This window comes from Lepisma saccharinum, chromosome 19, assembly GCF_977018435.1.
Source record: "Lepisma saccharinum chromosome 19, izLepSacc3.1, whole genome shotgun sequence".
NCBI classification, from domain to species: Eukaryota; Metazoa; Arthropoda; class Insecta; order Zygentoma; family Lepismatidae; genus Lepisma; species Lepisma saccharinum.
In genome coordinates this window covers 28,771,912-28,784,431 of record NC_139247.1, presented here as the reverse complement: position 1 = coordinate 28,784,431, position 12,520 = coordinate 28,771,912, and the positions used below count along the sequence as shown (strand labels likewise).

General features: G+C 38.2%; 1 protein-coding gene across 1 annotated transcript; it reads left to right on the top strand.

Annotated features, from left to right (window-relative positions):
* The first annotated feature begins 283 nt into the window (after positions 1-283).
* Positions 284-11,620, top strand: LOC146003091 (uncharacterized). Its single transcript, XM_083141263.1, has 2 exons — positions 284-845; positions 7,747-11,620. The coding sequence occupies exons 1-2, from the start codon at positions 314-316 to the stop codon at positions 8,106-8,108; spliced, it is 894 nt and encodes a 297-aa protein (XP_082997389.1). The 5' UTR covers positions 284-313; the 3' UTR covers positions 8,109-11,620.
* Positions 11,621-12,520: the final 900 nt, after the last annotated feature.

Below are 12,520 nucleotides of genomic sequence, written 5' to 3'. Positions count from 1 at the left end.
AAGCGGAAACTTTGTCTCAATTACTCGTAGCGCACTCTTTCCGTTCATTTTTTCTCCTCCTGAAAGTTGGTCGCCAGACCTTTGCATCACGTGTCGCTAACAAGTGTGACAATTTTTTCTTTTGCAACAATTAAGAGTAGGACAGCATTTTACAATTTAGGTACGCGGGGGGAATTTGTCCCATAAAGCAAATAACCACATAACTTGGCACGCGCGCTCAAAGATTGACGTCGTACAAATAAAAGAATGGGTCCTTATTGTTGTCAGTTTCGCTCGGAACATCTGCGAGTGACGATCGGCTGAGAGCGTCAATATGATTCGCGTTCAACTGCTCTCGGTGTGCTTGTCAGTTTGTTTCTTAATGGACTTTGTACTGTTGTCCCAAAGTGCTTCCGACAGGCCGGATGCGTCTTCTGGCTTTACGGAAATGAAAATCCTCACGAAGGTGGTTGGCGAATGTTTGGCGAAAGACTTTGTATCCTGCGTCAAGGTCAAGGCCATCGCAGCGCTGGACAAGGCTGCAAAGGCTGGCAATCTGCCGCTTACGGAGTCCTTGACTTTGATCCGTGTAGCCAAGGAGGTCGAGACCTCAAACACTTTGACTGAGAACGAATTGGAGGAGAATCTCCCGAGAAGTTTTGAGGAAAGGGGCAAGACCTTAGACAACATGCTCTCTGGAAGACTCAACAGTTTGCTCACGACGCACGCCATAAGGTTCTCTTTGGACAAGCTCATTCCTGGAGTGGCTCTCAGGATATCCAAGAGGAAAGGAGACAACGACCTAGTGGACATTCACCTGGACCATGTTTACAAGACAGCGAATGGACAAGAGGTTTCCCAAGGACGTAAGTACGAGTTGCACTTTCTAATCAACGGCTGTAAAGTTATACGGCAACTGCTTGGTTTAAGCCCACAGTAAGACTAATCGGGACTGTACCTAAAGTTTAAAGTGGGATCCGAACCACTATGTGCCTCCACCTGGTATCGAACCCAAAACCACGGCAACTAATGAAACTACTGAAACTGTAATATCCAATATTACTAATAGCAATGTCTATATAATCAGTAAATTGATAGTGTCCTCCTCTGTGGCCGTGCGGTATATGGCGTTGTGCTTTGGGCTCCGACTACGAAACGGCATGGGTTCGAGTCCGCCTGGGTTCAGTCTCTGGGTTTTCGGCCTGTGTATAGGACCGGTGGCAACCCACCATCGTGAGGATATTGGGGAGCTACGAGTGAGTACCGTAACCAGATCATAAAAATATCCTATAACGGCTGGGGGTTCGACATGCTGACCCGACGTCATCCCATGACCGGTTAAGATCTCCACACATCTAGGTAGGACCATGTAAGAGAGACTGGTAGTCGGGAGATAGGCCGAGGTCCTTCGAGGGCTGTCGAGCCACGGGTTATTATTATTACTAAGATTGATAGTGCTTCAGACAATCTGACTCCTTTAGGTGGGTTTCATGTAACGTCAATATGCTCACAGCCACCATGTTTGCGGCCAATTTTATTTGCCGTTTGCAAGGAAATATCCACCACGTAGCGTTCGTTACATCTGCTCGTTTGTTTTAAATCACGAACGTCTGAACACTTGAATTCCGTATATTTAGAAGAACTGGTCTCAATCATGGCTGCTCTGAACTACAATGCAACAGTTTGTGACGTAGGTGAAACACACCTATACGACAATCAGGGATTGAAAGGCAGGAATTACATTGATTTAACTTGTTGAATATTCAATACTCTTTGATCTCTGTACAATCAAGACACAAAATATTAAGTGTCAATGTCAATTTTCACTGAAAATATTATATCGAAACTACATATAGACCCTAATATTCATATTGCAATATTAAACTATGCTTTTTTTAAAATAAAAAAGAACTTACAATAATCATTATCTTACGTTAATGTGTACGTCCTCGTCTAGGCTGAGAAAAAAATATTGCATATGCTTCGTATATTTCGAAAGGAAAATGAAGGAACTCACGTTCCTCTTCCAAATTATTACAAAAGACGGATTTCCTGTCGATAACATGGGCAAGTACAGTCATCCGCAATAAAAATGGGACACCTATCCTAAAATACTGGCTTCGATGCAATACGGTATGCGTGTTGCCTAATTCTACGGCGATGAGACAACTTCAACAGCAAATTCGACAATCTCCTTAGAGTTATGCAACACACATAACGCATTGCAGCGAAGCCACTACTTCAGGATATTTGTGTTCCATTTTTATTGCTGGTGACTGTACATGGATAACAGTATCCATCCATATTAAGAATGTCAGAAGTAAATATGATTAGATATTCATAGCCCCTTGACAAGAATTTTTTTTACAAGAAACTGTTACCTCAAATATTACATATAAAATGCACATATAGTTGAAAATTAAATATACTTATCTCCTTCCCCATTTCCGCCTAACTAACTAACTCCCTAGCCTTCTTAAACCCGAAGTTGTATGGCTGCAGCAATACAAGCCTTCCATCTGCCTATCCTGGGCAAGATCAATCCAATCTTTTCCATCCTTACAGATTTCCTTTAGGTCCATCTCAACGTTATTCCTCCATCTTCGTTCTTACCATCAAGTTTCCCAACAAGAATTCTGTAAACTCTTCTTTCCTCTCCCCTTTTTCTTGATTTAATTATTTTAATAATATCTGGACAGGAATACAAATTGTGCAGTACTTCACTCATCTAGTTTTTTTCTGAACTTATTATTTAGTTGGTAGGACGACTTCGTACCACGCAGGAGACAGGGTTTTGATTCCTGGGGTGGGTGATCAAATGTCGGAATTTATCCGACCTTGATCGCACATTAAGCGTTTCTGGGGCTCACCCATCCGCAAATCAATGGGTACCTGTGGGCAACACACGGGGGTAAAAGTCACGGAGCGTTGTGATGATCACATCACCTACATAATGGCCGAGACCGAGAATGTGTGGGGCTCTACCCCCACATTCCTTAAATGTTCCTTTATGGCACAGTACTATATTCACGGGGAACTTTGCTTACGTTACGTTATCTTGTTACGTGAAATCAGTCAAATCTCCTTTATTTGGATTCGTATAACATCCTTTTTAGCCACCTTGGAACTCATGAAAGATCACTTACCTAAATAACAGAAATGATAAACAAACATATTATCCTAATATGACAATAATTCAGCCGTGTCATCCAGGAACACACATTCCCTTTCCGGACTCAGTGACTACGAACTAACTAACTAACTCCCTAGCCTTCTTAAACCCGAAGGTTCATGGCTGCAGCAACACAGGCCTTCCATCTTTCCCTATCTTGAGCAAGATCTATATACTCTTTTCCATCCCTACCGATTTCCCTTACGTCCATCTCAACGTTGTCCCTCCATCTTCGTCTTGGCCTTCCTACAGGTCTCTTATCATCAGGTTTCCCAACAAGCATCCTGTAAACTCCTCTTTCCTCTCCCATTCGTGCCACATGGCCTGCCCACACAAGTCTTCTTGATTTAATTATTCTAATAACATCTAGACATGAATACAAATTATGTAGTTCTAAATTATGTAACCTTCTCCACTCACCTGTCTCCTCATCCCTTTTAGGTCCAAAGATTTTCCTAAGGATCTTATTTTCAAATACTCTCAATTTATGTTCCTCTTTCAATGTAAGGGACCAAGTTTCACATCCATATAATACTACAGGCAAAATTACGGTTTTGTATATTTTAACTTTTAGTTTCTTAGATATTAAACGAGAAGACAAAAGTTTATGAAGAGAGAAGTAACATGAATTTCCTGAATTAAGCCTACTTTTTATTTCCTCTTTAATATAATTTTCGTTTGTTAATATTACTCCTAAGTATTTGAATTTGGAAACTGGTTCAAACGAGTTGTTATCAATAATTAGATTTTGATTATTACCTAACACTTGGTTTCGGCCTGTAAGCATATATTTAGTTTTATCTTTGTTCACTTCCAAACCAAACTTTAGCAGTTTTGAAAAATATTTTAGCATTATTCTTAATTGTATATATATCATCCTCTAATAAGTCTACATCATCTGCATATGATAACAACTAAGTCATACCATTTAATTTTAGTCCTTCGTTAGTTTCTTTTACCTTCCTAACAGCATATTCTAAGGCAAAATTAAAGAGCAATGGAGATAATGCATCTCCTTGTTTTAACCCATCATGAATTGTAAATTTGTCAGACACATTAATACCCACACGAATTTTACTTTCTGTTTCACTGGTGCATATTTTTAACATACTAACAAGCTTCTTAGGTATTCCAAACTCTACTAATATATTATATAATTTATCCCTTTTGACCGAATCATATGCTTTTCTGAAATCAATGAATAGCTGATGGACATTTTGATTATATTCCCACTTTTTTTCAAGTGTCTGTCTGATGTGAAAAATTTGGTCTGTAGTTGATCTGTTACGTTTAAATCCACATTGATAATCACCTATAATTTCATTAGCATATGGTGTTAGTCTTGTTAAAAGAATGTTAGACAATATATTGTATGTTGTTGAGAGTAGAGAAATTCCACGGTAATTATTGCAGTTCATTTTATCACCTTTTTAAAACACAGGAACGATTATGGATTCTTTCCACTGTTGAGGGATTTCTTCTTTATTCCATATTAAACAAATTAATTTATGAATTTGACATATTAATGAATTTCCGCCATATTTAATTAACTCAGCTGGTATTAAATCAATGCCAGGTGCTTTGTTAATCTTTAGCCTTTTAATAGCATCTTTAACTTCAGTCAAGTTAGGTTCTGGAACTAAAGGTTCTGCTGTGTGGACTTCATTTACTTCTGATTTATCTCCTACATTTAGAAGTTCATTAAAGTAGTTCTTCCATCTATTTAGAATATCGCTTGGGTCAGCTAGAAAATCACCGTCTTTATATTTTATCAAATTTACTTTAGGTTGCCACCCCTTTCTAAACTCATTTACACCTTTATACACCTCAGTGACTACGATTTCATCTAATTGTGTTTCATTGCTACGGGTTAATTGAGAACACACGTCTTTGAATAGTTGTGCAAACTAGCTTCCAAATTGAACAGATGATTTCCAAAATATGTACAGTCACCGGCAATAAAATGGGACACCTAGATCCTGAAATACTTGCTTCCCTGCAAGGTGTTATGCGTGTTGCGTAACTGTACGGCGGTAAGTGGATTTTAATAGCAAATTTGCAGGCGACTTATACTACCGTTATGCAACACACATAACGCCTTGCAGAGAAGCGAGTATTTCAGGATCTAGGTGTCCCATTTTATTGCCGGTGACTGTACAATATCAATTTGTTTAATTTACTTACGTTTTGGTCAAAACATGTGAGAAAACATTTATTTCTTAAATAAGCTATCCCAGTGAAACATTCATTGTCATAAAAATCCTCCGTCTATTTATTACATAACTACCGAACTAATATGTATAAATTCGTAAAATAACTTGCAAGCGACTGCATCCACTGAAAGAGCGAAGATACTTAAAGTAAATCCTTCTAAGAATAGTTCATTTTGTTTCCTGTGTTGTTGCAGGTGTTATATTTCGTCTGAATGTAATGATCAACGGACAGCTTATGTAAATATAAGGTCCCACAACTTCAATATAGAAGCCACGTTGGTATGACTTTATCACATGCACTGCGCCAAGATTCCTGCACACCTGTCACTGGAATAACCAATTAGATTTCTCACATCCCCCATGTACTTATTTACATTGACTTTGTTCCTACATTATGACAGAGAATAGTTGCAAAAAGATCCACTGTAGACGCATTTATTGACATCCGTGTTTCCAATACAAAATTAAATAGAAACGTACTAGTTTTTTAAACGAGCAACAGGTAGCGGGGTGACCTTCCCTCCTTCGTATCTCATCCTGAACAGTTCTGAAGAGTCGTACTGTTTTATAAATCCTCATTGGAAAACCAGTTCGGTATCTTTGACATAGCTCGAGAGGAAGGGTTTCTGGTTTCGAGTCAGCGCCTGTTTTCCTTAGAAGCGCTGCTGTCACGTTTACCTGCAGTGTTTAGACATTCCACTCCCTAGGTATCCGCACTGTATTAAAAAGATATCACAACACAAAGGTAGCAAAGGTAACCGCAACCTCACGTTATGAAATCTCTAAAGAAACTGAGTTGGCAACATCTCATTTACTCTACGTGGACTTGACAAGAACTGTCAGTTTCTAAACCGGACGCTATTGGTGGGAAAGGTTTGAGGGGAGGATTTACTGGGCTCCACGTGGACGTTACTTATGGTTGTCAGAGGGAAATTGATCTTTCGGAACTTTCTTTGAAGTAAAGAAGCGGTCAAATGATTACTGGGACATTATGGTGAGTGAGGGGCATGGAGTGAAAATAGAGCGTATTTACAGTATGGCCGGAAATAAAGTATACCCAAAATTGGCAACACTGTACATCGTTGGTATTGTGTTGAAGACAAGGATATCCAGTTGTAGGGTATTATTTCCGTTCATACGGAAGTCGTCGTCGCCTTGTAATCAAGGGGTCTCGGGTTCGATACCCGTTGTAGGCGCATACTGGTTCGGATTCCACTTTAAACTGTAGGTCCAGTCCCGATTAGCCTTACTGTGCATAAAGTTGACTTAAAACACTAAATCAACCAACTAACCAATCATACGGAAGTGGCCGTTGAATCGAGCCCCCAGCTAGAGATTTCTGGAGCTTGTGCTCGAAAGTTCACTACAGATACAAATGCTGCCCAATGCATTAATAAAATTCCAGCAATTTCTGTAAACACTATCAAATCACTATTAAAAATATTTGATGTTGGACACTTGGAACATAGGTACTGACTGTGCTCTTTATGTTCACATGTTGTGCGTATCTGTTGTGTTGATACGTACAAGTGTTGATTCAGATGTGTTGAGGCAACGTTTATCGTTTACTTACATTATACTTACAAAATTAAATTACATTTCAGTATACATATTTTCGCCATACTATACTGTACATTAATGTTCGGTAAGAAAGGGAAGCAGTTACTATTGGCAGAGGATTACAATTTTTCCTTTCAATTCAATTATGTTACTGTCCTCTTAAGATATACAATTCAAGATAATTGAACGAGATATAAGCAGGAACTTTAGTTTGTTGTAAATGAACAAGATTATTTGTGTTTCTACGTATTTTCACCGTTTGCGTTCTCTTCTCTGCATAACCTCAAAATATAACGCAGGAAACATATGCCGTGCCAATTGATATTTGCAGATTTTATTCGAAAGCATGGTAATGTACGTACAGTCGTGGAAAGAAATACGTCCCCCATAAGACTATATTGGTATTAACGGTCTATTGGGGAAATACGTTTTCCCATGACTGTACACAGCACATGGAAATATGTAGATTTCTCCTCATCAAAGGGTCTTAGGTTGAGCATGGTTTATTTTGTAGTTTAGCAAGACTATTTATACTCTGTCCCGGGTATCTGTGGAGCAAACGAATGAAAACAAGTCTATGCACAAGTAGTGACGCTAGACGGCTCTACCAATGAACACGTGAGAGGGAACGGGACTGCGTGGAGGATGGAAAGCGACTGCAGCCTTCGCAGCAGCGTATTCTGCTTCTCTCTGCCCACTTTATTCCCCTCCCCTTTTTTTCGCGGCCTTACTTCAGAGATACCCGGGACAGAGTATAGTGAGACTTGTTCATGTATGTGCAGAATAGAATGTGCCAATTAATTTTAATTCATATATTTACAGGTGGTGAGGGAGGAGGAGGATTCGGAGGAGGCAAGAAAGGCCACTGGATGCCCTTGATCTTCGGATTGAAAGCAAAGGCTTGGATCTTCGGGACCTTATTCGGCGGTTACTTGGCGGCAATCTCGTACAAGGCCATCCTCATGAGCGCCTTAACCTACGCCCTGTTGGCGCTCGTGGCGCTCAAGAAATCCGACCACCACGAGACCCAGACTTACGAAATAGTCCATTCCAAGGGAGATCACCATCGGAGAAGCTCGTACGAACCTGTCGAAGAAGAGTACCACGTTCACCCCCTTCCATACAATTCCTACGCACCGCCGCCTCCACCACACCCTCCCCCTCCTGCTCAACGTCCGTACTAAACGACCCTGCTGTATGGAGGACAGAATTTGTCAGTAAAGAGGCGAGACTGGTGTTATGAAAGTGTTGGTTTCCACGTACCGCGAACAAATGACTTGTCTTATATAGGGTGTCCCGGTGGCTACTTACCCGGCAACGGAATGTGAGAGCATAAACGTGCCTTAGTCTATGAGAGTGGCAGTGACATCGCAATATGTGGAGGAAATGGTCGCCATTTGCGTCCAGAGAGGCCTGAACATGACGTCCCGAATTTTGCAAGGTCCGGGAAAGCATATCCTGAGGCACGTATTGAACTTCTTGAACGATACTTTCTTTCAATCCATTGATAGACTATTGTCTGTTTCGGTACATTCTCCCTTTCAGAAAGCATCAGAGGAAGTAATCTCCGGTGTAAGATCGAGCGACAGCCGTAGCCAAATGATATGATCGCCCCAAAAGAGGCTTAACTTCAGCCATGCTATGTTTGGAAGTGTGGTATGTTGCGCCACAGGGAGACCACCACCGTTTAGCACGCCGCTCGGCCAACAACCTGACTTACACATCCCTTCCCTTCCGTCCGCACAGAATAAGCTTTGTACAGATCATGTTTAGTTCCTAGGTGTTCTATCTTGTCAAATTTATCACCAAAATGCCTGGTAAAGTAGCGAGTGAGACACATTGTACAGTATGTCCGACCTAAAGTATAATAAAAGAAAAATTAACTTATAAGTTTATTAAGATATTGCCGTACAGTTTTCTTCTACCTATAGAGGAAATCAAAACGTTATTTTACATATCTAATACCCTTCGATATGTGCATCATTAGTTGCCCGGCAGGTATCCAATCTATATTCAAGCTCCGTCCATACGTTGTGCAGCATTACTAGAGTCAAATTCCGGATTGGAGCACAAATACGACGTCGTAGATCAGAAAGGTCACGAACTTGTATTTGGTATACTTGAGACTTTACAAAATCCCAGAGAATAAATCAAGCGGAGTAATGTCCCGGAGATCTAGGGGGCTAAGCGATAGGAACGCCTCTCCCAATCCAGCGTCCAGGAAACTCACGGTCCAGGAAATCCCTCCTCACTTCTTGCGCGTAATGGCACCGTGCTCCATCTTGCTGGAAGATTACATCAGGTTGAAGTTGAGGTACAGCATTCAGAGTTCTTTCCGCGAAGAAAAATAGGCTTACGACCCTATTCTTCATCAATGAGCAGTAAGCACCACATTTTGAGATATCTTTCAAACTATATATTGTGCTATTGGTTAAACGTTATGAATTTTTATTTTATTATACCTACTTTTAAGCCGGACACACTGTAAAATTTGTTCTTAATGTCTATGAAACTCATGTTACAGTTGCAGCTTCAGTTACAGTTTCTTGGACATTCTGTATGAATAATTCTGCCCTAATGCGTACTTGTTGCTTAGAGAGAAGCTAGAAATAATGACGATTGTGACCTGAGGAATATAATATTCTTAACTTAGAAAATATTATTGTTATGTCGAAACGAACTTATAGAAATATCAGTCGACATCCAAACAATTAGTTGGAAGTGCGTTACGTTTTAGAAAATTGAGTTAGTATGGCGTAACAACATAATAATCATTATTTTATTCAGAGCTGCTCAACTTAGTCATTCTAACAAGATGTAATTTCATCGAACTGAGGAATAGTAGGTTTTCTTCACTCAGAAGACATTTTGTTGGGAATGTAGTGAAATTTATTCTGTGTCTATATTGTATGACTAAGTGACTCATTGGTAAACGTGTGTAAAGATGCAAAATATAACGGCAATTTTGGTAGCAACTTGAAAGGAGTTCTTTTTTGGAATAACTCTTCAAACTCTTGTCAATTGAACTTGTGAATGCTTTGCCAAGCACAGTTTGGCTATGAGAGAAGCAAATCATCACGATATTGTTTACTTACTTTCATATCTTTTCAGTTTTTACGACATTGAGTATTTTACATTTAAAAATGGTAGTTACTATGATAAAACTTACGTTCTTTTTCCTCTGATCAATTGTTTTGTTAATATTCATGTACTTCATTTTACCTGTGCAGTAAATCATCTGTTGTTTCAAATATGTACTTTAGAGTTACTCAAGTACTAAACTTGTAGAACCAATATAGTTGCATAGCGTAGCCAAAATCACCAGATCCACTTTGAGTGTTAAAATAACCCTGTATGCCGTATGTGTGTTTTACGTACGTTCAGTCATTACATTCGTGATGTACTTCATATAATTAAATTATAATGTGTAAAACCATTGTTCTCAAACTTAGTGTGTGACAAAATATTTATACTGTTTCTGTAATCAAGCATTTTTCTAACTTGGAATTTTGCTCAGCTTTGCGTCTATTAGCTTGCATTGTCTTTCCCAACGAAAGAGCATTTCATTCCTCGCCAATGCAAAATATATTATACAGGCACAAAAAAGTATTGAATGTGCCATTATTTTATGTTATCGTTGTTTATTATAAACATTCTGCTTTTGCATGTACTTCACTAATTTTAATCATGTGTCACATTCATTCTACACCTCAGACATATTATTTGTCAACATTATTGTTCAAGGTATTATTATTATTCCCAACGTTGGAATACAAACTGCAACTACCTTCTTGTTCATTTTACAGTTATCTAGATTTTGACAACACAACACTGTAATTTAATTATTTTTTAAACAACTAGTGCTGAATATATACTAACATTGATAAAGTCTCTGAAGTGTCAATTAGGTTATTATTTGAAAATATTTTATATTATTTGCATAACAGAAATCTTGCAGAATAAAAGTAATAGACTTCTTTTCGAAGAAAATTGTAAAACATTTTCCTGTAAAACACAACAATGTAAGCATGACATTCATGCTTTTGATAAGCACTAAATAAAGTGAAATGAATATTTATTTTTGATTTAAATTTTCGCATTCAAACTATAAGTGCTACACATGAAGCTTTTTCATGTTAAACATTTCCACAAGAACTCACTGAATGAAAATTATACATTGCTTCAAGAGAAGTCTGTTACTTTCCCCAAAATTCCCATTGTTTATTGATTTTCTTAGTAACTTTATTTTATAAGTGGGGAATTATTATGAAGTTCACATGTTTTATTTGGGAAAGTTGAAGGTGCAGAAAATTATTTTTGGTAGAATATGTTTTCTCATATATTAAGGCTGAATGGAGAATTTATTTTAAGTAGTAGTTCTTCATTTATTGCACTTGCACAGTGCTGATGCAATGGTCATTTGTAAAAATACAAAATTATATATGTATTATGTACATATAGATGATTATATGTTTCAAGTTTTATTTCCTGAGTATTACTACATTGATTAGGACAAATTTTATCCTGAAAAATCATAAAGTTTTGTTTATACTCTGTAGTTGTACGACCTTATTTATTAAATTTAATATAATCAATTTGCATTTATTATGTAATAATGATTTTATTACGCTGTAAACAAAAATAACCTTTACTACTGGCTTTAACCGTAAATAATTTTAAAATCCTCAAAATGTAATCAAACTGTTAGCTCATATAAGTTCTTACATAAAGCATGTAAATATATTTATTATACTCAAATAATGTTGAGATCCATGTATTTAATGTGTGAATATTAACATTATTAACAACATATGGACTGACATTTATTTATTGTACAATTTTTCTGTAAATATTTGTGGATTACATAAATACAAAATTATCTTGTTCAGTGGTTGTTCATGATAAGAGTATTCAGTAGTTCTGCAAGTAGTAATTTCTCCCAGGATATATATAGCTTAACCGGCACTTGTTTCAATTTTTTTCCCTTAGCCTTTAACCTTCTCATAAATATGTACAGGGGTATAAGAAACTAAAAATGATTCCGTTGCCAGTCCCTTTATGCCAGCCTGCATTATATCGTGTCATTCTATAGAATGAAGGGATCTGAACCAGTTAATTGATGGGGTGATGTAAACTACTCATCATTCATCCTCTTGATGAGACCACTCGTCATTGACATGACGAGTTATTGCTTGGCATGCGAAAGGTACAAATTACACAAAGGAATTAAACTACTGAAAAGACAATGGCAACTCGTTGGATTTTGTGAACCGTTGAACCTGTATCATGGCTGGGTGTAGGATAATTACCTGTCTAACTGAAGTCTCTGAGCTGAATCAAAATAGTGAAGTCCTCTGTAAGCTTCTAACTTGTTGACCAAAGCGTGCTTCCACTATCGACCTCCTGCCTTGCTGACCTCCTCTCTCTACCAACTCAATTCCCAAAGTCCAGTCACTTCCCAGCTTGTCTCACCTCTATATTCCCTGGCCATCGAGCTCTTCCTCGATGCCGAATCGCCGAATCGTGTTTATTATAATTGCTACCATGCAAACCGCTGACACCAAACCCAGAAGTGTTACCTGTTTCCTGAATGCTC

What these genes read in the sequence shown, in the direction of transcription:
- LOC146003091 (XM_083141263.1), top strand. Translation starts at nt 314, where the DNA reads ATGATTCGCGTTCAACTGCTCTCGGTGTGCTTGTCAGTTTGTTTCTTA. An exon ending in ACAAGAGGTTTCCCAAGGAC is followed by an intron (nt 846 to 7,746) that starts GTAAGTACGAGT and finishes ATATATTTACAG; the next exon opens with GTGGTGAGGGAGGAGGAGGA.